Source organism: Ochotona curzoniae, unplaced genomic scaffold (genome assembly GCF_017591425.1).
Source record: "Ochotona curzoniae isolate NIBS_2020 unplaced genomic scaffold, NIBS_Ocur_1.0 contig_4501, whole genome shotgun sequence".
In the NCBI taxonomy this organism is placed as follows: Eukaryota; Metazoa; Chordata; class Mammalia; order Lagomorpha; family Ochotonidae; genus Ochotona; species Ochotona curzoniae.
Genome location: NW_024466307.1, coordinates 1625790 through 1653203, shown reverse-complemented (window position 1 = coordinate 1653203; position 27414 = coordinate 1625790). Strand labels below are relative to the sequence as shown.

The following is a 27414-nucleotide window of genomic DNA, read 5'->3' as shown; positions in this document are numbered from 1 at the left end:
ATACAGGATACATCCTTTTCCCCTGTCTTCAATTAGCCTCTTCGCATATTACTGCGTTTACTATGCTAAACACTCTCACTGTAACTCATTACAAGTCCTTTGTTATGTCATTTACAAACACTTTGCCAATACTATCAATTTCATTCTTTCCAACACCAGTGCATACACACTGACCAATCCCACTGCACAGGAGCCGGCAACGTGGCATGCCATGTTAGGCTACTGGCTATCAAGCTAGCATCCCACATCAGAGCACCAGTTTGAGTCCCATCTGCTGCTGGGTCTGAGGAAAGCAGCAGGTGTGGACTAAGTGCTTGGGCCCCTGCCACTCCCTGGATGGAGTTAAGGCTCCTGGCTTGGGCCTTGCCCAGCTCTAAGAGCCCCTGGGGAGTCAATCAGCAGACACAACCTCTGTCCCTCTCTCTGTCTCTGGAAACAAACAAAAGCCCTTAATAGATTGTCCTTTATGGTTTAGGCTCATTAATACTTTATCTTTCACAGTTTTTACTGATGGTGTCAAAGCACTCTGCTAACTCTAAGAAAACAGCTGCTTCACTTCATTTTCCACAGAAGTTCTGCCGCTCACTCCGTGGCACAGGCTGTCACCACGGGCACCGGGATGGCTCTGACTGCCATGCATTTAATTTTGTTTTTCAACAATACCTGGCCACACATTTTCCCCTCAAATGTCCTGACAAGGCCAGCTGCCCGAGGAGCCTACCTTTCTGTGCTTTAGCGGTGATTTCGAAGTACTTGACAGTGAGGTCCTGGATAGACAGCACGGCCATCTGTGCTTTCCGCTGCCAATCCGCATCTTCTTTCCGAAGACTTTCAATCCTTCGAGGTCCCAGATAATCATTCTCCATGGAGATCTTTAGAGAGAGCAAGGGAGAAAGGAGAACTTCACTTCTTTTCTTCACTAATCAAACATTTCCTGAATTTTTGTCATTTCCGCCTAGGAGAATGTACTGGTTTACAGAGTATCTGAAACAGACAACTGCATCCTTTCCTCATTTTGTATCTGAGCAAAGGAGAACCCCATGATGTTGGCCGGCTGTGGTCATGACTTCCTTGCGAGAACCAGGTTACAAATTATTGGTGTGACATCAGGGAAATGCTAAAACAATGCAGATTAGTATAAAAGTGCATTTCAAACACTGCACAGGTATACTTTTATCGTGGATGTAATGTGCAATTCGGCAATCCCAACCATGGGCCGGGGTATACCTCCTGCTCCAGCACAGAGAAAAGGAATGCCAACTCACTCAACAGTTAGTAGGAATGATACTAGCTCGTACAAATCACAAAAGCCATTTCACTAAACAAGCCACTGCCAAACAGATTTGAATCCAAGATTAAGTCATCTGAATTTAATCCCATAGTCCACAGAAGCTGACCTTGGTGCTTGCTTGCCTTCCTGCCTTGCTTTATTTACTTATATTGGAAAGGCATATCATTTAAAAAGAGGAGACAGATCTGTTCCAATGGCTGAAACTGAGCTGATCCAAAGCCAGGAGCCAAGAGCTCTCCCAGGCGGGTGCAGGCTCCCAAGGCTTTGGGCCGTCCGACTGCTTTCCCAGGCCACAGTCAGGGAGCTGGATGGGAAGTGGGGCAGCTGGGACTAGAACCAGTACCCATATGGGATCCCAGTGCTTCCAGGTGAGGATTTAGCCACTGAGCCATTGCACCAGGCCCACCCTGGTGTTATCTTAAAGCAACAGTGCACTGCGCAGAGTGCCCCAGAGAGCAAACACCACAGCAGCAGTGAGTGCCGGGCAGGAGAACCAGGATTTGGTTCTCCATGTGCCAAGCCTGATGCTCCAAAGGTGATGGACAGCTGACACCCACCTTGAGGCTAACTCTGCCCTGAGGGCGGAGGGGACCACAGGCCCCTGTAAGCAGAGCTCAGACCCCTTTCCCCTAGGAACCGTGCTGACCCTAGGTCCGGCATCGGACACGGTGCCACACGGCACATCAAGGCCTGTGGTGTCTCTGTGGACCAGGAGCATGCGTGTCACTCAGCTCACACAGAGCAGTGCACCCTTCCCGCCTTCTCCAAGCTCCTCGGGGAACACTCCATTTTCCCCTGATGCAAGCAGCCAGATTCCCTACATTTTGTCACCAAGGAAGGTGAACACTCTTCTGAGAACAGGAGGGGATGGAACAGAACAGAAAAAGGTCAGCAGGCCAAGGCAGCGGTGGAGGTGGGCATGTAGGCGTGCCCTGCCCACGGGAGGGAGGCCGTGCAGGAGAGTGATAGGCGGGCTATAAACAGCTGCAGACGAGGTGGGCCTGAGCAGGGCCGTCCTGCAGACCACCATGGAGACAGCAGCATTCATAGCGGGCAGAAGACTCCAGAACCATACTCATGGCTGAAATCATACTAGGAGAGCCAGTGGGGCCACTGCTGTGACAGAGAGACTAAAGCCACCGCCTGGAATCCTGGCCACTGCACTGCCATGTCAGCTACTTGCCTCCAGAATTGGAGAAGCAGGGGAGAGGGGCCCGAGTATTTGGGTCCTACCACCCAAGTGAGCCATTCTCTCCCGGCTTCAGTTCCCCCCAACCTACTCACTGAGGCCACTAGGACTGCGCCAGAAGACAGAGAGCCCTCTACGTGCTGCCTTCCTTCTCCAGGGCGCAGACCCTGGAGAGCCGAGCTGCACTGCAGGCCACGCTGGCCAGGACAGCTGCACAGTACTGCAGCAATTCAAGTGCTAGGTCTATCACAATATTGAGTGACAACACAAAGGAGGCATACCACTTTGGCACTTTGCTGCTCTGTATCCTGACTGGTGAATCAAGGGAAAAGGAGACATTTGCCATCTTGACCCGCTGATTTAGCAACACTGTCATAATCTGAGATCAGCTATAAAATCCAACCTTAACAGCTGCTTGTGCCTTTTAAAGCTCTACCATTACATTACTGTGCCTTTCAAGACAAACCTCGTGATGCAGAAATAGTACAACTAAACACTATTCAAAACATGACAAGGCAGGCGGAGGTAGGCGAGGGTCCTTGCAGGAAGCAGGAAGGTGAGGACCGCCCAGGTCACAACTGCTGGGTCACAATACATTACACGGAATTAGCTTTGAAGATGCACTAGGGCTCGACAGAAACCAGGTATCTACACACAGCTATGCAGTGTGAGGGTGTGTGGCTGTGTGTGTGATCAGGACACACAGAGAGCTGGGCTCAGGGCACAGCACAGGGTACCTTGATCTGCTGCCTTCGCAGCATGGCGAGTTCTCTCATGTCTCGGAATGGCTGCAGCAGGTACTGGTAGAGTTCCGTCGTGGCTTCGGCCAGGCTGCTGTACGCCTCATCCTCCCGCTGATACAGGTCCAGGAGCTCCACCATGCTCTCTGTATTCTTGTGCTTATCCAAGAGCTGCAGAATCAATCACAACAACCTATTAGCGAGTCTGATGGTTCCTGTTTAGGGACTGCGGAATCATGCAACACAAATGCAAGAGGGAACTAAAAAAGCTGCTTTTCTTAACGTCGCTGCTCCACTTGCAATCCAGCTCCCTAATCAAGCACCTGCGAGGGCACAGCCAGAGGGACCAAGTACAGGAGTCCCTGCTAGTACAGAGACCAGAAGGAGTTCCAGGTTCTGGCTTTACCCTGGCCCAGCCTACCACTTTTTATTTTTATTATTATTATTTTTAAAGATTTATTTTTATTGGAAAGGCAGATATACAGAGAGGAGAGACAGAGAGGAAGATCTTCCGTCCGATGATTCACTCCCCACGTGAGCACAACGGCCGCTGCTATGCCGATCCGAAGCCAGGAGCCTCTTCTGGGTCTCCCACGCGGGTGCAGGGTCCCAAAGCTTTGGGCCGTCCTCTGCTGCTTTCCCAGGCCACAGGCAGGGAGCTGGAAGGGAAGTGGGCTGCCGGGATAGAACTGGTGCCCATATGGGATCCCGGACGTGCAAGGCGAGGACCTTAACCACTTGCGCCACCGCGCCGGGCCCCAGCCTACCACTTTTTAAAAAAGATGTATTTATTTATTTTTACTGCGAAGTTAGATATACACAGAGGAAGAGAGGAAGTCTTCCGTCCAATGGTCCACTCCCCAAGTGACCACAACGGCCAGAGCTATGCCAATCTGAAACCAGGAGCCAGGAGCCCTTCCAGGTCTCTCACATACGAGTGCAGGGTCCCAAGGCTTTGGGCCGTCCTCAACTGCTTTCCCAGGCCACAAGCAGGGAGCTGGATGGGAAGTGGGGCCACCAGGACTAGAACCAACGACCATATGGGATCCCGGCACGTGCAAGGTAAGGCCCTTAACCACCGAGCCCAAGCCTACCGCTTCCTTTTTTTTTTCATAGCCTTATTATTATTATGATTATTATTATCATTTTATGATACAGTTCCATAGGCTCTGGGATTTCCTACACCCCCTCTAATTCCCTCCTCCCCCCAAAGTTCCCCTATATTATTACTACACTACAGTCGCATGTCCATCATTAAGGGCATGGACAATGGCAGAAGTTTCACTGAGAGTCCATACCGCATTGTGTTCTCACATCTGGCTATGACAAATTTCCATTACACAGTTACGATACATCCCCTTACATGAAAAATCACAATGCAAAATCAACAGGAAGAAAAATAGAAATTTACGATGCCATGAAGTTAAATAACCTGCTACTAGATATGGTGTGAGTCTTCATTACATTTATTATACATCCCCTTAAATGAAAAGACACAAAACAAACACAGGAAGAAAAAAGAAATTAACAATGCATGAAGTTAAATAACATGCTAAATAATGTGTCACTGAAGAAAATCAAGAGCCTTCTTGAAGAAAATGATGCTATTGTATGATCTATCTGAAGAGGTTAAACTTATAAAAATATCAAAATCCGTATTACAGTTTCTGCTAATCTTTGTTGGTGAGATGTCTCCTGTAGGCAATAGATGGGTTTTGGTTTGTTAAAAAAAAAATCCAGTTCACATTATACGTAGCTCCAACTAGGCCGCAGCTCCCACTGGTTCATGCGTGGGCTGAGCGCACGCTGGGCAGAACCAAGGCTTACCACTTCCAATCCACCTCACTGCTAATGGCCTAAGAAAAAGCAGAGGCCAGCCCAGTGCTTAGGCCTGTGGGGACACCAGAAGAAACTGCAGGCCCCAGGCTCCATCTGGCTCTGCCCTGGCCCTTGCAGCAACATGGGAAGTAAACGAGCAGTAAGAAACTTCTGTGTCTCTCCCTCTCTGTGTAACTCCAACATTCAAATAAATAAACCTTTAAAAAAGAAAGTAAAGAAGCCCACAGTACTGGCACAACCACTTGCAGCACAGGGAAGAGATCTCTTTTCAATAATTAAATACAAATTTTTAAAAATCTATTCCATTTTCTCAGATTCAGAATATGGAGTTCATGACACAAGCAAGACACTGGAAAAAGTGTGAGAGAAAAGTAGTCCAAATCTTGAAATTTCTGGCTCGTCACAGAATATTCGCAGTCACACCCTAGACAACACTTAATGAATTTAGTGTACACTGCAGTTACAGCCTTCCACAAGGGAGGCGGAGTTTGCAGCTCGAATCCCATCAATTTAACTGTCTGCTTAAAAAAAAAAAAAAAAAGCACCCTGGAGGAAGGCAACAATCCAGACATGCTACAATGTCTCGCTGACAACATCAGGATATGATTTAAAATTAGCAGATCTAAAAAGAAGGAAGGACACAGAACTGTTCAAAACACAATACATGGAAGAAAAAAACCCAAGATGACAGAGACTCAGAGTCAGCAAGGATGGAAGAGCAGCGCTACCACTGCCAAGGGACATAAAGAGCACACAGCACACAACGGAACAGCCATGTGGGCACCAGTCTGTGTCCCGGCAGTCCCACTTCCCATCCAGCTCCCTGCTTGTGGCCTGGGAAAGCAGTCGAGGACGGCCCAGAGCCTTGGGACCCTGCACCCAGGGAGGAGACTCAGAAGAAGCCCCTGGCTCCTGGTTTCAGATCAGCTCAGCTCCCATCATTTGGGGAGTGAACCAGCAGATGCAAGATCTTTGTTTCTCCTTCCCTCTGTAAATCTGATCTGACTTTCCAATAAGTAAATAAATCTTTTTAAAAAATAAATAAATGCACCCTGATACTGAGAAGTCCAATACTGGATTGCATTTCACTTGACTGGAATAGAGCACAATAATGCAAGTAAGCAATCTTATTTAAAAGGAAATGGAGGGTCCGGCGCGATAGCATAATGGTTAAAGTCCTTGCCTTGAATGCGCCGGGATCCTATATAGACACCTGTTCTAATCCAGGCAGCTCCCTGCTTGTGGCCTGGGAAAACAGTCGAGGACAGTCCAGAGCCTTGGGACCCTGCACCCGTGTGGGAGACCCCGTGATTCATTGGACAGAAGATCTTCCTCTCTGCATATCTGACTTTGTGATAAAAATAATAAATCTTTGAAGAGTAAAAAAAATCTGTGTGTAGGGGGGGCAGGTGAAACAGACTTTTTAAAAAAATTAATGAACAGAATCCTAATAATTGGAAAATACTTTTTTTAAAGATTTATTTATTTATTGGAAAGTCAGGTATACAGAGAGGAGGAGGAGAGACAGAGAGGAAGATCTTCCATCCGATGATTCACTCCCCAAGTGAGCGCAACGGCCGATGCTATGCCGATCCAAAGCCAGGAGCCACAAGCTTCCTCCCGGTTTCCCACACAGGCGGGCACAGGGTCCCAAGGCTTTGGGCCGTCCTCGACTGCTTTCCCAGGCCACAAGCAGGGAGCTGGATGGGAAGTGGAACTGCCAGGATTAGAACCGGCGCCCATATGGGATCCCAGCGCGTTCAAGGTGAGGCCTTTAGCTGCTAGGCCATGCTGTCGGGCCCAACTGGAAAATATTTTAAAGATTATATTTAATCAGGTTCCAGCAACAGTTAATGGTGCATAAGGATATTTCAGAAAAAAGTCCAAATACCGAAAATTTACATCTGAAAAGAGCCAAAGAAAAGTAACATGTAAGAGGCACACAGGGATGCTGACTTCAAATGCCTAAGAATTCAGATAGAACACCGTATGTGACAAATGAGCAGACCGTTTCAGAACAGAACACATGAGCATATAACGTGTGTGTGTGTGTACATGTGTAGCATATAATGTGACTCTAACACACTGAACAGCTAGAACGGACGGGGTGGAGAGGAACCCACCACATGGCACACACAGGCTCCCACACTTAACGTGAAGGGGGACATTATTCACCCTAGGAAGGGTATATCCCCATGGAAACCACTAGAAGAATACGTGGAAGTATAGCTATAAACATAGCAGATTGCAGTGGAATTCTAAAAATACTACAGGAGCCAGCAATGTGGCCTGCAGGATAGAGCCACCACCTGCAATGCTGGCATCCCATTCAGGCATCAGTCTACACCGCAGCCACTCCACCTCTGCTACAGCCCCTGCGGACGATGGCCAAGTGTCTGTGGCCCAGCACCAACAGGAGAGGCTCTAACTCTCCCTCTAGCTTTCTCTCCCCTCCCCTTGCTCTGCCTTTCATAGAAACAACAAATCATTTTAAAAGAAACAAGGAATTACATTAAATGTAACTTGACTCAACACCCTTAATTTGAGCACAGGCTGGTCACAGGCTCCCAGCTGGAGCACAACAGGCAAAGCCTTCAGCCGCCAGGCGAGGCCAGCACCCCACAGCAGTGCTGCTCTGTGCTCCACTCTTCTGCTGCTCCCCAGCTCCCTGCTAACGCTTGTGGGAGACCTGGAGGAAGCTCCTCCCAGGCTTTGCCACTGCAGCCATTTGGGATACGAGCCAGCAGATGGAAGCGCTCTGTCTCTCAAACATCACACAGTCCCCAACAAATCTGTTAGCCCTGAAAACAAGTCAGACTCAAACAAAATTTTAGCACAGAGTATATATGTTCTGACTAAAGCAGAACTATAGCAATGTGGAAGGATCTGAAATATCTGAACTTTTTAAGTTCAACATACTTAAAAAGCCTGAATATTATGGGACTGGTGGTGATACAATTGCTTAAGCCTCTGTCTGCAGTACTGTCTCTCTGTATGGGTGCTGGTTCAAGTCCCAGCTGTTGCACTTCTACTCCAGCTCCCTGCTAATGTGCCCAAGAAAGCAGTGAAAGATAGTCCAAATCCTTGGGACCCTGAACCCACATGGGAGACCAGGAAGAAGCCCTAGACTCCTGGTTTTGCCCATTGTCATCATTTGGGAAATGAACCAGTTGATGGATGACTGCTCTCTTTCTTGCTCTAAATCGACATGTAAGGCAAAATCAATCTTTTTTAAACAAAGAAAAAACATCACAAAAGGCTAATTACTAGAGAGTCCGAATGCGGCTGGTGCTGTGTCACGAAATACAAAGCCAGCATCCCATTCACTCTCTCCTCTCTCCTCCACTGTTTTGCTCACTCTGCCATTCAAATAAATCATTAGAAAAAGGAAAGAAAGAACGGGTGAAAGGCAGCCACATTCCTGAATAAAGCATGGTCCAAGGGACACAAAGCTTCTGCTGTAGCCAGGCAAGGGGCAGACACAGGGATGACACCTGCAGGCTGCTGAGGGCCTTTAAAGTGACCCACTGGAGCAAAGTACATGCTGATGACCTTAAGTCAAATATCCAATAATGAAACACTAATCACGCTCATTTTTACTGTACTGAAAAATAAACAGATGCGCACACTCAACAACAAAGCAGCACCTGCTCTATTAATTTCACACAAAGCAAACTTCAATACAAGAAAAGCTACCACGGATAAAGAGAGACATTACAAGTTACACAGGGGCATCAGCACAGCTGAGGTGGAAGCTGATGAACAAAGGGGCCAGCACACTGGCTAATCCTGATTCCTGTCCCAGCAGCTCCACTTCCCATCCAGCTCCCTGCTTGTGTTTCAGGAAAGCAGCAGAGGACAGCCCAGAGCCTTGGGACCCTGCACCTGCGTGGGAGACCCGGAAAAGGCTCCCGACTCCTGGCTTTGGATCAGCTCAGCTCCAGCTGTTGCGGCTGCTTGGGGAGTCAATCATCAAGGGAGTATCTTCCTCTCTGCCTCTCCTCCTCTCTGTATATCTGCTTTCCCAATGAAAATAAATGAATCGTTAATAAGGAAAAAAAAGAAATAAAAGAAAAAAAACAATTAGAACATCCAGCATGCCAGTTTCACAGGGCACTGTTGCACAAGCCTCAACAGCAACACTTCTTAACATGAGGGTCACAGAAAAACATTTTAAACCAAACAAAAATGGAAATAAAAACTTTGAAAATTTTCAGGAATGTATAAAGCAGTGATTGGGAAAAACTTATATCACAGAATATATTACTGAACCAGAGGATCTAAAATCAATAAGCTATATTCACTTTTAGGAATCTAGGGTAAGACTAAACGGAACCCACACAGGAGTGGCCTGTGGTCTAGCAGGCAAGTTGCTGCCCAGTGCACCTGCTTCCCACACCAGGGACCAGGGCGGTTCCTGACTCATCTTCCTGCTGCGATGGCCCTGAGAAAACAGTCAGCCATGGCTCTTGTGGTTGAATTCCTGCCGCCTAACAGGGAGAGCCATCTGAACTGAGCTCCTGGTCCAACATCAGTGTTTCAGCCATTATGGGTTAAACCAACAGATGGGAGCTCTAGGCCTGTCTCTTACATACAAAGTACAATTCTGAAAGTCAAAGTAAAGGGCCAGCATTATGATATAGTTCGGCAACCCTCTGCCTGCGACACCAGCATCCCATATGGGCACCAGCTCATGTCCTGGCTGTGTCATGGGAAAGCAGTGGAGGATCACTGAAGTCTTTGGGACCCTGCACCCACAGGTGAGACCCAGAAGGAGCTCCTGGCTTCAGATCAGCTCAAGCCATTGCAGCCATATGGGGAGTGAACCAGTGGATGGAAGATCTTAGTCTCTTCCTATCTGCCTTTCAAGTAAATCTTCTAAAAAAAACTCAAAGCAGAGGAAATAGTAAAAAATTAAGGGACAAATCAACTGGAGTCTGGAGAGATTTCATCATGATTGGAGTGGCAAGATTGGCAGCGATACAGAACTGTTGAACTATCAAAACCACCTGAGCAGGACCCTCGGCGCAGGCCCCACACTGGGGACCCTGGGATGGTTGGGAGGCTGGGGGTGGCTTTTCCCCTTGTTTCCCCTCCCCCTTCATACAGGAAAGAAAAAAAGAGAATGTCAAAACAGTGGTCTCACCCACTTTCCTCAAGGCCTTGACCCTAATCAAACATGTAAAACTTATCAAAAATAATATGTATCCAATTGAAAAGATAGACAAATCAGATAAGTAAGAAAAATTTTAATCAGGAACTCTGCAAGAATTATAAACCAAAAGAACTGATAAACTTTTTGCAATGATAAAGAAAAATGGGGCCCGACAGCATGGCCTAGCAGCTAAAGGCCTCACCTTGAACGTGCCGGAATCCCAAATGGGCGCCGGTTTTAATCCCGGCAGCTCCACTTCCCTTCCAGCTCCCTGCTTGTGGCCTGGGAAAGCAGCCGAGGACGGCCCAAAGCCTTGGGACCCTGCACCCACGTGGGAGACCCAGAAGAGGCTCCTGGCTTTGGATCGGCATAGCATCGGCCGTTGCGCTCACTTGGGGAGTGAATCATCGGATGGAAGATCTTCCTCTCTGTCTCTCCTCCTCCTTTCTGTATATCTGACTTTCCAATAAATAAATCTTAAAAAAAAAAAAAAACCAATGAAATCCTTAAAAGACTGCAATCTAGCAGAACAGGCCACAGCTGGTCAACACACTGAGCTTCCACCAGGAGCAGAATCAGCCCTCCTGGTTCACAGGATGCTACGGGAACTTCCGACCAGAACTCTTCCTAGCTTCTCATCATGCCTATCAGGCAGCAAAGACATTACAAACAAACTACACACCAACGTCCATGACCCTTCCAAAAACACGAGCGAGTCAAACCCTACAGTATGTGAGAACAAGCCAGCGTGATGTGCTCAGGTACGCAGGGCTAGCGCAGCGCTCAGGAATCATGAGATAAGCCATGCTGTCAACAGGCCAAGAGCAGCACCTGACCAATCAATACAGGCCGACACAGGCTTTCTGTGAGGGTGGAGAGCTAGCAAACAGAACACAGGCCAGGCCCCATTAGATCCTGCTTGAGGCTGCAGCCAAAGGGAAGCCAGAGAGCCTTGGTTTTCTAAGACTTCTCTAGTTCATGAAGGATTAGCCTGTCGGGAGCTGCTTTCCAAATTAAAGAAACCTCGTTCTCTGAAGACTGCAAAGGTATCATTCAGGCAAGCAGAATGGCAGGACTGGAAGACCAACTGCCATATGCAAGGCTGCAAGCTCCAACAGAAACAATAACATAGGATTAGCAACTTGGGCCCAGTGTGGTAGCCTAGCAGCTAAAGCCCTCATCTTGTGTGCACCAGGACCAATTATGGGTACCTGTTCATATCTCGGCAGCCCCATTTCCCATCCAGCTCCCTGTTTGTGGCCTGGGAAAGCAGTCGAGGATGACCCTGTACCCGCATGGGAAACCCAGAAGAGCTCCTGACTCATGGCTTTGGATTGGCTCAGCTCCAGCCGTTGTGGCCGCTTGGGGGAGTGAATCATCGGACGAAGATCTTCTTCTCTGTCTCTCCTCCTCTCTGCATATCTAACATTGAAAAATTTAAAAATTCATTGAGTATGAAGCAGTTGTTTAAAAAAGAACCTATTAATAAAAAAAAAAACTAAGATATACAAGATAAACAATTTTGGGGCCTACCCAATAACTCAATGGCTAATCCTCTGCCTTGCAGTGCTGGGATCCCAGCTCCCTGCTGTGGCCTGGCAAAGCAGTGGAAGACAGTCAAGGACCTTGGGACTCTGTACTAACGTGGGAGCCTGAGAAGAAGCTCCAGCCTCCTGGATTCAGAACAGTCCAGCTCTGGCCATTGCAGCCCATTTAGGGAATAAAAAAGCAAATGGAAGATCTTTCTTCATCTCTCTCTCTCAAACCTTTTTAAAAAAAAAAAAAAAATACACAGAAAGATCCTCCATCCACTGGTCCATCCCCAAGTGGCTGCAATGGCCAGAGCTGAGCCAAGCCAAGGTCCCAAGGCTTTGGGCTGTCCTCTATTGCTTTCCCAGGCCACAAGCAGAGAGCTGGTTGGGAAGCAGAGCAGCCAAAACACAAACCCGTGCCCACATGGGATCCCAGCACATGCAAGGCAAGGGCCCTAGCCACTAGTTTACCGTGCCAGGTCCCCATTTGAAAGTTATATGTATAGACTTTTGTCCGTGTCACAAAGTTAAGAAACTTAGGAGCATTTGCCTCCAAAAAAAGGGATCCCGAAAGCACTGGGAGGAGGCGGAGCAGCTGTACCTGTCTATGTTTGGCTGAGTGATCACCCTACAAGTACATACATGTAAGCCTTCACACTCCACTCCTGCTCCTCTCCTCCCTAATCCACCCCGAAAGTGTTCCGGCTCACACAGAGAAACAGAAAAATCAAAGTCAGAAGATGCTCTCTGCTCTTCATCTGTGAGCCTGCTATTTTACCCTACAAGGGAAAAAAGGATAGCCAACAAAATAATAGTGGCCACTGGAGTGGTCAACTTCCATTCAGACAGCTCAGACCATGGCGCTTACTGCCTCTAGGCTGGAGCCTGCCTCCCATAGCACACCCATTAAAGAAAGGTGGGATTAAAAAAAAAAAAAACTAAACAGGAAACAGCAAAGCAAGATGCTTCTTTATAATGGATCACAAACTATTCTTTCACAGTTTAAAATACTATTTATTTGAAAGGTACAGCAAGCAAGGGATCTTGCATCCACAAGCTTACTCCGCAAACGTCCACAACACCCCCAACTGGACCAGGCTGAAGTCAGGATGACATGCGTCCTCCATATGGATGGCAAAGGCCCAGGCAGCTGGACGTCAGCCGCTCCCTTCCCACGCACATGAGCAGGAAGCTGGATCGGAAGACAGCCGCTAGGATCAGAACCAATGCTGCAATCTGAGACCTGTCTCTCCTTGCAAGCTAACTCTGAAATCCTTTCAGTTCACCGGAAAATGGCACCCAAATTTCAGGAATACCCAAAGTGTTGAAAGAAGGAGAAAAAACGGTAGCAAGAGCTCTCCAAGTTCTCATGTCATTTGCAGGTCCTCGAAGGTCACAAAGGAATGGCCTAGCCCTCAGACACTCAGCTTCCTGGAGCTCCTCTTCCAGGCGAGAGGAAATGCTACACTTGAGACACTAACTCACCAGGACAACCTAGTGATATGTGTCGCCCAGGAGACAACGAGGCAGCCTACGCAAACACGAAGCATGCCCACCTGCTTTTGTCCTCAAGTATACCAGTGTTTTACCAGGCTATGTGCAACTAAGCCAACGCACCAGCAGAGGCCACTGGCATCTCACCTGACGCTGCTAACTTATTCATCTGTCTGGGCGATTAAGTGTCACATTCTTCCGATCTTAAAGAAGATGCATCTTAACAACTTCATTTCAAAAGATGCAATTTACTCGTCTAGATAATTTTCTGTAACTCATGATAAAAGACAGGTGAAAGACTAATCACTTGGCTGTTACAATTAGTTTAATTTCCAGGGCCCAGCGCGGTGGCGCAAGTGGTTAAGGTCCTCGCCTTGCACGCCCGGGATCCCATATGGGCACCAGTTCTATTCCGGCAGCCCCGCTTCCCTTCCAGCTCCCTGCCTGTGGCCCGGGAAAGCAGCCGAGGACGGCCCAAAGCTTTGGAACCCTGCACCCGCGTGGGAGACCCGGAAGAGGCTCCTGGCTTCGGATCGGCATAGCATTGACCGTTGCGCTCACTTGGGGAGTGAATCATCGGATGGAAGATCTTCCTCTCTGTCTCTCCTCTCTGTATATCTGCCTTTCTAATAAAAAAAAAAACCAATTAGTTTAATTTCCTGTTTTGTTAGCTGAAAACTAACAAAAGTCCAGGGAAAGGAAAGCTGAGCTTCGGACATCAGCAATCTATGAAGTTAGAAGTACGCATAAATGTTACAAAAATGTGCAAAGTATGACTAGGAAGAAACTTTAAGGAAAACTGGGTTATGTAGGATTAAGGAAGTTTTAGTACAGCATGATGTCCTGAATTTAAACCATGGAAGCAGCAGCTAAATTGCAGAGGTCGCTAAATTGGAGATTCCCTTAGAGAATGAAAAGGGAATCCAAGCCGATCTGGCGAGAACAACCCGACTACCCGGGCTGCAGAAGCCTTGGGAGATAGCGCAGCCCCACCACGACAGCAGGCCTTCAACTACACACAGCAGGGCACACAGGGCTCGGGCCTGCCAGGCACATCTGCTGTCAAATCTGAGATCATTATTTTGCTCCACTGATCCACTTACAAGACATGAAGCAAAGACTATTATGTCTTTAAGATTATCAGTCTTAAATACACTGGCCTTGGACCTGGAGTGATAGCCTAGCAGCTAAAGACCTCACCTTGCATGCGCTGAGATCCCATATGGGCACTGGTTCATGTCCCAGAGGCCCCACTTCCCATCCAGCTCCCTGACTGTGGCCTGGGAATGCAGTCGAGGACGGCCAACCGATCTTATCAGGGTTGGTTGAGCTGTCCTTGACCCAAAGCCTTGGGACCCTGCACCTGCATGGGAGACCCGGAAGAGAATCTGGGCTCCTGGCTTCAGACTGGCAGAGGCTCACAGATGTGCCCCCACAGCTTGCTCAGGCCCTCAGCCACTACTCCAGATGGCCTTTGCTCATGCCATTCTAGCACCAATCTTACATCCAGGGAGACTCAAAGTGACAGTTCATGGAAAGAGCAGCAACTGGACAACTAACCGAAGAATGGTGCAAAGTACAAATGTCATAATTCCATTCTTTCCAGGTTCCCATCTTTAGACACACAAATATGATCATTATTTCTAATGGGCAACACCTGTTTCTGAGCAGGCATTTAATCCCAGCTTCCTGCCAATATAGCTCAGAGGGGCAACAGACCAATCCTGGTCTCTGCCCCAGCCACTGCAGGGACCAGGAGTAAACCAGCAGATAGATGATAGCTCCACCACTAACACCACACTAAATTTTTAACAAAACTAATCATTTCCACCAATAATAACAGTGTCACTCCAATTTGTGTGTCCCGTAAGTCCTGCTAATAGCCCACTCCAGGTCCTCCAGGTGGCCAAAAGCAACTCTGTGGTCACAGTTCAGTGAGCTGGGGACATCACTCCCTCTTAATAACAAATGCATCCCATCCCACCTTACTTCCAGGCTTAAATATTGCCACCATTAAGCCAATCCATTCCTTCCACTCCTAATCTCTTTAAAATTACTGCATGAGAGACACAAATACCTGCAGGCTCACTCATTCAATGCTCAGGGCCAAGGCTAACCTGGGGCTGACACAGGAGCTCAGGCCAGGCTCCTTCACCCATGGGCAGGGCTTGTGTCCTAAAGACCCTGCCCCAAAGGCTAGCACCAACAGGATGCCACAGCTGCACGGAGTCCACGTGGGCATCTTCAGTACCATCTTAGCACCCCAAATGCCTCAATCCTCTCCTTGCAAACCCTATTTTTGCCACAACCTTTTCATTTTCCTATAGCAGCGGCCATAACATTAAATTCACTCAGCTGATATAAAAAACAGGTAACATTTACAAACTAAAATACAGCAAGAAGTTAATGCTGGAACTAGCCTCCCTTCAGACGTTCTGGCCTCGGGAGAACAATTAAGCATGTAAGGAAAGTAATTTTCTTATTTAATTCACTTATGAGGGGACAGAAAAGCAACAATAAATTCAGAGTTTTTGGACTACTTATTTTAAATGAGAGAAAAAGCTGAGATCAGTACGGGAGGCATCGGTATAAGATACACCTAATCTTACTACACACGTGGAGAATCAGGAAATGTTAGTAAGAGAAAACAAGTTAGTGCTTTCTTCAAGAAAAATATCTGCAAAAACTCCTTACACCATCTAAGTAAGTCCACTCTTGGCCGCCTCAAAACATAAACACATCATACCATATTTGAACATCAGTATACACCGGTTCTTCCGGCAGCTACGTTACAAACAAGTCAGCCCTGGGCTCAACATGGCGAGCAGGCCTCCAGTTGCACCATAGGTACTGCAGCTGGGTGGCTAACAGGAAATGAGGACGTGAAAGCTGTCAGGGGGCTTCCTCAGAGTCATCATGCCAGCATGTTTTATAGGAGGAGGGCAGTGGCCCCGACAGATCCTGCCCAAGGGGCACAGGACTAAATGAGGATAAATGCTACCTGAAACCGCTATCTCTAAGAGGTTATCCAGGGAAGAGGAGAGAGAATGGATGAAATAATCATACAGGTGAAATCGGTAGCTACAGCTGTCCTCCTGTATTTCTACCAAGCTGGTTAAACCTGAAATACAACTGAAGAATTATTTGGTCTGTAGATGTATTACTTTAAATAAATGTCTACTGCAATCATTGTTGGACTAAGTTATAAACAAGTCTGCATAGCAAAGGCCTGTGCTTTCAGACTCCGAGCTCTGTGCACCAAATATGGAGGCACAGCTCACACAGCCTCCTTTGGCATCACCGTACGCTCTGCTCCAAACAGGTGTTGACAGGAACTGTACAGCTGCCCACCAATTGTCACTAGTGCAGTCCTGTCCAGTGCAGACACTCACCATGCAATCAGTGACCGCAAGGATGGGCAAGCTCCAACAGTGTCACAGGCATGTGGGTCCAACAAGCTGGGACTGAATCGTTCTTTTAAACACAGAAGAGGCAAATTCACCTCACCTCCTGATAGGCTTTTGGACCAGCCCTCACTGGAATGCCCGAGTGGGACTCCAAGCTCCGGCTCCCGACTGCAGCTTCCTATGAACGCAGACTGGAAGCAGCAACGACTCTTGTAGGCCTTTAACGAGTGAACCACTAGATCGGCCCTTTCGTTCACTGTCGTATAAAATCAGTAATATCTGGGCCCGGCGGCGTGGCCTAGTGGCCAAAGTCCTCGCCTTGAACGTGCCAGGATCCCATATGGGCGCCAGTTCTAATCCAGGCAGCTCCACTTCCCATCCAGCTCCCTGCTTGTGGCCTGAGAAAGCAGTTGAGGACGACCCAAAGCTTTGGAATTCTGCACCCGTGTAGAAGACCTGGAAGTTCCTGGCTCCTGGCTTTGGAGGAGCACGGGCCATTGCGCTCACTTGGGGCGTGAATCATAGGATGGAAGATCTTCCTCTCTGTCTCTCCTCCTCTCTGTCTGTACATCTGACTTTGTAATAAAAATAAATCTTTTTAAAAAGGTTTATAAAAATGAATAAATAAATAAATAAATGAAATTGAAGGGACAGTCAATTTAAGAAAACTCACAAAATTCCCTAAGTTTCTGCAAAATAACTCCTACCTTCTCTGTGTTACCTTCAGTAACACACACATATACACACACACACACACGCTGTGACACGCTTCTTGGTTCTACCAGTACCCAACATACCACACTCCTCCAAACTGCACCAACAGCCAGCATATAGCTTCTGGCGCCCATTGCCCTGACCTTCCTAGCCACACTGGGGCAGACAGAGGGAACACATGGTGGCCCACTAATGGAAGAGCCATATGAAACTTCAAAATTAGACACACACTCACCCATCAAAATATTGCCCCTGCCGATAGCAATTCCCTATGTATGGCCCACGAATGATCGAACCAAGTGGTCTTTGTGAGGGCCGGCCCTATGGCATAGCAAGCTAAGCACCTGCCTGTGGTGCTGGCATCCTATATGGACACCAGTTTGGTCCCTGCTGTTTCACTTTCCATCCAGCTCCGTGTTAATGGCTTGGGAAAGCAACAGAGGATGGCGCAAGCTCTCGGGCCCTGCACCCACACAGGAGGCCCGAAAGAAGCTCCTGGCTCAGGATCAGCCCAACTCTGGCCATTGTGACCCTTTGAAGATGGAAGAGTCCTCCCTCCCTCCTACTGTTTACCTCTTTGTAACTCTTTCAAGCAAAAATAGAAAAATCTTAACAAAACAAAAAACCAAAAAAGCAGCATTTCAAATATAGTAAGTAATAACATAGAAGGCACGGGGTCAGTATTGCAACACAGCTGGTTAAGCTGCTGCCTACAAGGCTAGCATTCCATATCGGGTAGCTGCTCAGCTTCTTAACCAGCTCCCTCTTAATGTGCCTGGGAAAGTTGCAGAGGACAGTCCAAGTGCTTGGGCTCCTGGCTTCCGCCTGCTCCAGCTCCTGCTGTTGGAACCACATAGGGGTACAACACTCGTGGGGAGTGAAACCTCCTCCCTCTGAAAATTGCCTGTTAAACTGATAAATAATCTTAAAAAACAGAAACGGCAATGGAGGGCAGTACCAGATTGGAAGAAGCTATATGTGAAGAAGGTGAATTCAGACAACAATTCTGCCACCCACCAGCTCCCTTCCAAAACACAGATACCTCTGTAACCACATCAGGAAAGTCTTCCAAAACTGTGCAGCAGACCTGGGGGTGCAGGGGTGTTCAAGGGGCAGCAGCAGAGACCACTGCCACAAGGAATGATTGGGAAGACAACCTGCCATTTCTTCACTGAAGCACCTGCCTGGAAGCATGCATTCTTTTCCTTGCTTATCTCTTTTCTGTCAGTGATGTTAAAAGAAAAGGGAGGGTCTGCCACAGCCAAGTACTGGGTTAAGCTACCACCAACCCCAGCATCCCATCCCATAAGGCATGGGTTTCAGTCCTGGCTATTCAGCTTCAGACCCAGTTCCTTGCCAACACTCCTGAACAAGAAGCGAGATGGTCTAGTTGACTCAGTGCCTAAACCCACTTGGGAGACCCAGATGAAGCTCCTGGCTTCTGGCTTGGGCCTGGCCCAGTACTGGTCATTAGGGCCATCTGGTCAGTGAACCAACAGGCTGAAGACATCTCTCTCTCCCTTCCTCTAACTCTTTCAAAGAAATCTTACAAAAAAGAAAAGTATAATTTATTTGGACCCAGGATTGAAAAAAGGTTAGTATCAAAACTATTATTTCAAAGGCTTTCAAAGTTTTCATCGCAATAAGAATTCCACAAAATCCACTTAGCAGTCTGCATTATTTAGGGAAATAACGTGAGCAGAGTCAGCACCAAGTTAACCCACAAGGCTACAGCTGCCACTCAGACATTACCTCTTTCCTTCTACAGCTGGGGAGGCCTTCCTGAACCAGCCTTTCCTAATCCCTTACACCCAGCTATGGCCACAGCTTCCCAGCCCGACAAAGGTGGACCCCAGTCTCCTTTCCAACAGTCCAACCCAGTCTCTACCGCCCATCTCAGTCTGCCAAAATTCACAGCAGGGAAAAGGGATGGTAAGTGAACTATGTTCTTACAGCTCCTTGCCCCTCCTCTGTTAAATACCCTTGGAAGTCAGAACTGCTTCTTCTGAGCCATTTTAGGACACAAAGGCAAACCACGCCTGGACACTCTCAGCATAAACCTGTCCTTCCATCCCTAGGCAACCTCTCTCCTCTCAAACACAACACGCAGCCAGCCCAACCCTCCGGCTGGCCAGAATTAATCTGAAATAAACTGAGTCACTTCACTTTCAAAGTCACATTACTGAGCGGATGGAATTTTAAAATAACGCCCTCTCCATCCTCAGCAGTGGAGTCTGACATCCTTCCAACATGTCCAGAGAACAGAGAACAAACATAAGCCTTTAAACAAGAAGCAAACAGGCAGGGGCCAACGCTGCAGCCCTCAGAGTACAGGCACCACCTGCGATGCCAACATCCAATGAGCACTGAATGGAGTCCCAGCTGCTCTGCTTCTGATCCAGCTTCCTGCCCATGTACCTGGGAGGGCAGCCCACGGTCCCATGAAGATTCAGTGGGGATGATGGGATGGACTCCAGGTTCCTGGCCTCAGCCTCGCCCAGCTGCATCTGTGTGGTCATCTGAGGAGTGAACCTAGGGACAGACGATCTGTTTCCCTGTCTCTCCCCTTCTAACTCTACCTTTCAAACATAAAGAGTAAATCTAAATATCATATATTTTTTCTAAGATAATATGATGTCAAATCTAAGGACCTCACATGTGAACTTTACCTTAATTCACTTTCTAGTTACTTGTACCTTTCATAATTAAGATCTTGTGACATAATTCATCAATCATTCATAAGAGACTAATTGTTTATACTCATCTGAGATTGTTACTGACCCTTCTATCACTGTTGTTGCTACTGCCCATAAGTACCAAGGATCTAGTCCTCACTGCACCTTCATTAGTGCCTTGGGACATGCGCTGACATTTATTCCTACGCGAAGATGCTGGACACTCTGTCATCACCCTAGCGCCACACCGACACCTGTGTCATTTGTTCACCAACCCCACGGTGCATGAAGGTTCACCACCCTTTTTCTCCCTTTTACTTCTCCCTGTGGTGAACTGTACTCAAGGGGCTAGCTACATCATGGAAATGCAGTGGAAATTACTATGTTCAAAGGTGGAAGCAGAGCAGTCCTTATCCATGTACTACAAGGATGGAGTAGCAACACAATGACTGACAAATTCCTACACTGATGAGACACCCCGTGGCAGCATAATGAACGTGTGAAAATTCACCCAAGAAACCTATTGTACGACTGGAAGGGAGGAGGGAGGGGAGGGAAAAAGGAGACCCTGGTGTCAACTAAACTGTATCTAAAAACAATTTTTAAGTCAATCTAGAGAAAAAAAGGAACCAACCAGTAACCAGTGATGAGGTCTGGCAGGCCTGGCACCAGCGCAGACCCAATCTGAGTCTGGGGGCTCCTAAACAGCTTAGCCCTGACCAGACCCACAGCCCGGAGAGGACACAGTGGATCTTCAAGTCTGGAGTGGAAGCCTGGAGAACACTTTAGCCCATGAACAAGAAGGCTCCTCCTAGCAGCCTCCCCTCTTTGGGCCAGCAGCTATTCACATTTCCAAAGCTAAGACTCCTGCCAGCACTTCCACTGCCTGGTGGGAATGAGGTCACAAGCAGCGCTAAGTCCACCTCAACCCAGCTCTTTCTGAGCAGAAGGCAGGATTCCCACCATGCACTATACACGCAGCTCATAAAACAGGAGATCAACTGGGCAGACAGAGCACTGGGTCCATTTCTATAAACAAAATAAATCCCAACATGAACACTGATTTTTGTACTTTAATCAATCCTTCCGCTGCAACTAAGGTTCCCTAGGTACCCGCTCTTCCACAGAAATCATGTTTTACAAAATCCAGATCAAAGATGAGCTCCAATATGGGCCACCCCACCCCAACACACACACACTGTTAACAGGACTCTGGTCTAACCAACCAGCTACTACCCCAATGCGCATAGCGCACACACACACACACACACACACACACACACACACACTCTCTCTCTGCTGTATCAGGTCTGTGTGTGTACACACACACACTTAACAGGACTGCTCTGACCAGCCAGTGGTGATACTGCAGAAACCATCCCAAGAGGCCCTGGTGGCTCCTGCATCCCTGTAAGGATCACATATATTTAAACCATTGAAAAGTCCAGGACTCACCCACTAGGAAATTCACATTTTCACGAATATACAATCCACATGAAATGTATGCTTAATTTGTGGTACACAATCTTACAGTTCTGTCATCTAAAAAAACTCACTGCATTGATTGTAAATCCCCACAAATTATCATTTCCAGTTAACCAAATGCGTGAACTGTTAAGAAAAACCATTAGCAGAACAGCTAAGGCTTAATCTCAGGCATTTCACAGGACAGAGACAGCACAACTTGTTGGCGATCCCGTACTGCAGCCCAGCATGCTCGGGAGCTAAGCCCCACCAAGGCGCCCTAAGCTGGAGGCAGCTGACTCACAGCAGAGCCTTCGAGGTGACCAGAGTGTGGCACAGCATGGCAAGCTGCCCCACTCCTCTTTCACAGCTCCCTGTTCACAGGCCTGGGAGAACAACGGATGTGGCCTAAGTGCTGGGAACCCTGCCACTCACCTGGAGACCTGGGTGACACCAGCTCCTGCCTATCGCCCTCTCAGTCGTAAACCAGTGCGTGGACAATCTGCCTTCTGCCTTTCAAACAGATAAACGGAATGCCATAATGGGCCCCTTACAATGGCTCAACTAGCTATTCCTCCCCTTCAAGCGCTGGCATCCCATAGGACACCGTCTCGCGTCCCAGCTGATGCAGATTCCTGCTTCCGGCCTGGGCAAAGCAGCCATGGGAGATGAGAAGGAAGCTCCTGGCTCCTGATCGGCTCAGCTACAGCCACTGTGGACATTTGGAGAGTGAACCAGCAGATGGAAGATGCTTTTCTGTCAAATCTGCCTTTCCCAGCAGCCCTGCTTCCCATCCAGCTCCCTGCCTGTGGCCCGGGAAAGCAGTCCAGGACAGCCCAAAGCCTTGGGATCCTGCACCCGCGTGGGAGACCCAGAAGAGCTACTGGCTTCAGTTCAGCGCAGCTCTGGCTGTTGCGGTCACTTGGGAAGTGATTCAGCAGATGGAAGATCTTCCTCTGTCTCTCCTCCTCTCTGTATATTTGACTTTGTAATAAAAACAAACAAATCATTCTTTTAAAAAATCTGCCTTTCCAATTAAAAAAGAAATGTGGACCTGGCGCAGTAGCTTAGTGCCGAAACACTGGCCTTGCATCTGCTGGCGTACCATATGGGCACCAGTTCGTGTCCCAGCTGCCCCCACTTCCCATCCAGCTCCCTGCTTGTGGCCTGGGAAAGCAGTCAAGGTCGGCCCAAAGCTTGGGACCCTGCAGCCGCATGGGAGACTCGGAAGTTCGGCTTCGCATCTCCGCGGCACCGGCCATTGGGCTGTTTGGGGGCTGAACTAGTGGATGGGAAATCTGTCTCTCCTTTTCTCTGTAAATCTAACTTTCCAATAGAAAAATATCAATCTTTAAAAAACAGATTTAAAAAATGCTAGCACAAACCAAGACAACTTGAGAACTGAGAACTCTGAATTGGGTGGCGTTCCTAATCAACAGGACACAAACAGGCCAGGACTTCCCCACGGACTGCCAAACCCAAGGCAGTGCCAGGCTTCTAAGAGCACGGTCACCCATCACTCACACCTAAAGGCAATCCTCCCACAGAAATCAGGAAGCAATCTTACTCTGCTCCTTGGCAGCTTTTTCAAATACCAATCAAGTCAGATTAGAAACGAACTCACACCACTATTCAGTGACTTACAACCTATTTCATTCACTTTGAGGTGCTTCCCAATGCATCTAAAGAGGCAATGGCAAGGAGAATCTTGAAATAGTCTTACAAAAGGACAGATGCTCTAAGTTCTAGAAAACTACTTTTCGCTAGCTAGTTTTTGCCCCCCGCCCCCCGCATTCAGTGTCCCAGCCAGGCCTACAACCCCGAGGAGCGAGGGCAGCAGCACCGCTTCCAGGGCGCTGGGGACAGGAGGGCGGCAGGGCCACGGCCACAGGACGACGCACGGGCCTTGGAGGGCAGCTCCCGCAGGGCAGGGGCCGCAGTGCCCGGCCTCCAGCAGGCAGGGGCCGCCCCCTGGGCACTGCCCGCGCACGGGGAGCCCCTGGCCGACCCTGGCCCACCCTGGCGCCGCCCGCCCCCCTCCAGCAGCGGGGACCCCTCGGGCAGCCGCGCCCCCTCGGACCTCCTGGATGCGCTTCCGCGCGCGCTGCAGCACCTCCTCGTAGCCCTTCTGGCGCAGCTCGCTCAGGCTCTCGTAGTACTCCTCGGGGTCGTCGCTCTCGGTGAACAGCACCTGCGACAGGATCTTCCAGCCGCACGTGTCCAGGCCGTGGCCCAGGTAGACCTGCAGCTGGTAGCACAGCGCGTCCACCTCCTGCTCGCTCATCTCCGGGGCGCCCCCGAACAGCACGCTCCACATGCCCGAGGGCTCCTCGGGGAACAGCGGCAGGCACGGCTCGAGCTGCGAGTTGACGGCGCACAGCTGCTGGTGCACGGCGCGCAGGTCCTGGAAGGAGAAGAGGCCGGCCCAGCTGCAGCCGTCGGCCGCCTCGTCCCGCGTCTCGGGGTCCTCCGGCGCGCGCCCCGGGGCGGCCGCGGCCCTGGCGGGACCGGCGCGGGCCGGGGAGCCGGGCCCGGGCGACGAGGCCTCGGGCCTGCCCGCCGCGCCGCCCTGCCCGCGGGCCGCGTCGGCCGCCGGCTCCCGGGAGCCGCTCCTCTGGCGCTGCGCCGTGCGGTTGTGGCAGGTGATGGCGAACTTGCCCTCCACCTCGTTCCAGGCCACGATGAACACGAACTTGTGCTTCTCGCGCTCGTCGAACACGTGAGGCCGCACGGCCACCCAGTCCGACTCGAGCGTCTCCTCGAGCGCGAAGGCCATGGCGGCGGCGGGGCCCGCGGGCAGCCTCGGTGGCGACGCCGCGCCCGCTCACGCAGCCATCTTAGCGCGCCCCGCCGGGCTCCTTTGTGGCGCGTCCTCTGCCCGGAGCAGGTGGCTCACATGGCCACGGGCGGCCGCCGCCTGCCCCCCGAGGCCGCGCCGAGGCGCCCGGTGTGTGGCCGCGAGGGTCCCGGAGCCCGCCGCCCGGCCTCGTCGCCGCCGGCCGCCGCTCTCCCTCGTCGGCCTCGTCGCCCTCCCGCGGCCGCGGCCCGCGCCGACCGCCTCACGGAGCCCCGCGTCTACTAAACTCGGCGCCTCAGCATCGCCTCAGTGTTGCCGTCCGGCTGCTGACGTCGGCGGCTCCACGAGGGGCGTAAACACGGGCACGTGCCGCACGCTAGTGACGTGGCAGCGGCGGCGGCGCGCGTCCCGCCCGCCGGCGGTCGGCCACGCCCCCGCCGGCGGTCGGCCCTCCCACCGCGCCGCCACGCCCCCGCGCCTAGGCCACGCCCCTGCCGGCGGTCTGCCCTCCCGCCGCACCGTCACGCCCCCGCCGCCTAGACCACGCCCCGCAGCAAGGCCACGCCCCCTGCCCGCCAGCCGCAGGCTTTGGGACGCTCCCGGTGAGCGCGCTGGCCATTCTTGGAGCCTGTGCACACCTGCCGCACAGGTGACCTCCAGACTCCCCGGAGGGAGAAACGGGGGCGCAGGCACCGAGACGTTTCCAGCTCCGGGCCCCTCGGCACGTCAACTACGCCGCCTTTTTTGTGTATATGCGTTCTTTCACTTTGATCCACCCGTCAAAGCCAACTATGCTGGCTTCCGTAGCCTGTTCCAGCCCCTGAATACAGAGGTCCAGCCCTGTCAGTCAGCCGGACATGTACCTTTAATTGTTTTTAATGTTTAAAAATGTGTTTGAGAGGCAGAGACAGAGATGGACGTCCCATCCAGTAGTTTTATTTCTCCAACCCCTGTCACCCCCCGCAGCTGGGAGCTCAGCTCAGTGCAGGCCCTTGAGTGTCCAGCTGCTGCCTCCCAGGCGGTACGAGAGGGGAAGACAGGGAGAAGAGGCTGGTGCTGATGGGAGCTACCCCTAGGCCAACCAGAGCGGGCATGGAGCGATTCTCTCCACCGAGGAAGTCCTTTCCATAAATGGCTGCAGATTGCTAGCTGTCCTCATTCAATACAGCACACAGGTGCAAAGAACGGGTTTACAGGGGATGTTGTTATGTACATTGGCCTTGTGATATTTGTACACAGATATAAAATGGTGGCACAACAGGGCTGAGAAAATCCGTCAGTGATTCTACAGGCCTTTTCAGCCCAGGCCTCCAGCTGCTGTCTTTTATCAGAAGTAACATGTCTTGGAGCTGATTCTGTGGCGTTCTAGGCTAATTCTCTACCAGTGGCCCCCACGTCAGATTTGAGTACCAGTTTGTCCTGACTTGCCATCCAGTTCCCTGCTAGTGCACCTGGGAAAGCAGCAAAGGAGGGCCAAGTGCTTGGACCCCTGTACCATGTGGGAGACTCAGAATAAACTGGCTTCCAGCTCTGGCCGCTGTGTCATTTCAGGGGCGAATCAGCGAACAAAACAATTCTTTGTCTCCTTCATCTGTAACTGCCTTTAAAATTTCAAAAAAAAAAACTTTTCAAAAAATTGAAAACAAATGTGCTTTATTTCCTCCTGGGAATTGTTATCTTAGCTATAAAAAGACACAGCTGTCTGAAGAGCCTGCATAGGTTAGGCTCACTGGCAGCTGGTGGCAAGCAGGAGGGCTGTGGGCCTGCAGACAGGACCACGAGTCTTTGCGCCCCACTCTGAGCTGGCAGCCTTCTAGGCACCTGATGAGCAGCCTGGACTGTCTCTTCAGCTGTGCCATGTGGTCTCCAAAACCTAGGAGGGCCTAAGGGCCATGCACAGCCTTGGCTGGTTTTGTTTTGAAGGACTTCTTTATTGAAAGACAAAGGCAGAGAGAGATGCCTCCAATTGGCTGGTTCACTCCCCAAATGGCCACAATGACTGGAGCTGGGACAATCTGAAACCAGCACCCTGGAATTCCACCTGAGTCACTCGGATGCATGGCAGTATCTGAAGCGCTTGGGTTACCTGCTCTTTCCAAGATGCATTATTAGGGGAACTGGATTGGAAAAGGAGCAGCTGCGACTAAAATCAGCATCCATGTGGGATTCTGGCATTGCAGGTGGAAGCTTGAGCACAGAGACCATATCTGACGTGACATGGCCCATCCAGCTGCCACAAGGACCACAGAGCCAAGATGTGATGGGTCCACCCCCTGTCCCTTGAGGAGGAGTACTAATTTCTGCCATCCCTCTCCAGAGTGGCACTGGCTTGGATTCTCTGTCTTGGTGGGAGGGAGGCAGCTCCAGCCTTCAGCCTGGCCCTCCATACTTTAATGGAACTTACCACGAAGGCCCGTGTGCCACAAATGCCAACCCCAGGTGCGTGTCTGGTCAGGGAGCCAGCACAAAGTGCTTTCTCTGATGCCCTGGACACTCTGCCCACGAGTGTGCTTGCTGTCTGGCCCCTGTATCTCACTCCGACACGCCTGTGCGGAAGCTGCTCATGGTTGGGTGTCACTGTCCACTTGGATCCTGTGTCCAGGGAGTAACATGTGCCTCGGCCTTCCTGCACATCCTCTCAGCAAATGCAGGAGGAGAAACGTGGGCTAAAAACGATACGGATATTCCAAGTGACCATCTCATTCCTGTAAGTTGTTTTTTGTGTTCTGTATTAACTGCTGCATATCAGAGAAATGTATTGGTCTTTTTGAGATAGGCTTATTTCACTTTGCATAATAGTTCCCAGTTGCATCCATTCTATTGCAAAAGATAGGGTTTCCATTTTTTGGAGGTCAAGTAGTATTCCCTAGCATATGTAAACCATGTTATCTTCATTCAATCATCAGTTAATGGATATCTGGGTTGGTCCCATATGTTAGCTACTGTGAATTGAGCTGCTTACAGATAACTCTCATATGGTGATTCCATCTCATCTGGGTAGAAGCCTAGCAATGGGACAGCCAGGGTGCAACTGTTTTGGGTCTGGGTGTGTTATGGAAATGGGCTCACCTCTTGCAGGTCCACTGTGTGTCCCGCCCATCACTCAGGGCTGTTTCC

The 27414-nt window shown here is 49.9% G+C and overlaps 1 protein-coding gene across 1 annotated transcript in view; it reads right to left on the bottom strand.

Annotated features, from left to right (window-relative positions):
• The window catches only part of JMY (junction mediating and regulatory protein, p53 cofactor), a 40597-nt gene extending 16214 nt beyond the window's left edge, over positions 1–24383 (bottom strand). The window contains exons 1-3 of the mRNA XM_040985856.1: positions 23581–24383; positions 3218–3391; positions 722–872 (exon numbers count right to left, since the gene is read on the bottom strand). Coding sequence (XP_040841790.1) covers positions 722–872; positions 3218–3391; positions 23581–24276 — 1021 coding nt within the window. The 5' untranslated portion in view covers positions 24277–24383. The remainder of the gene's footprint in view (positions 1–721; positions 873–3217; positions 3392–23580) is intronic.
• Positions 24384–27414: the final 3031 nt, after the last annotated feature.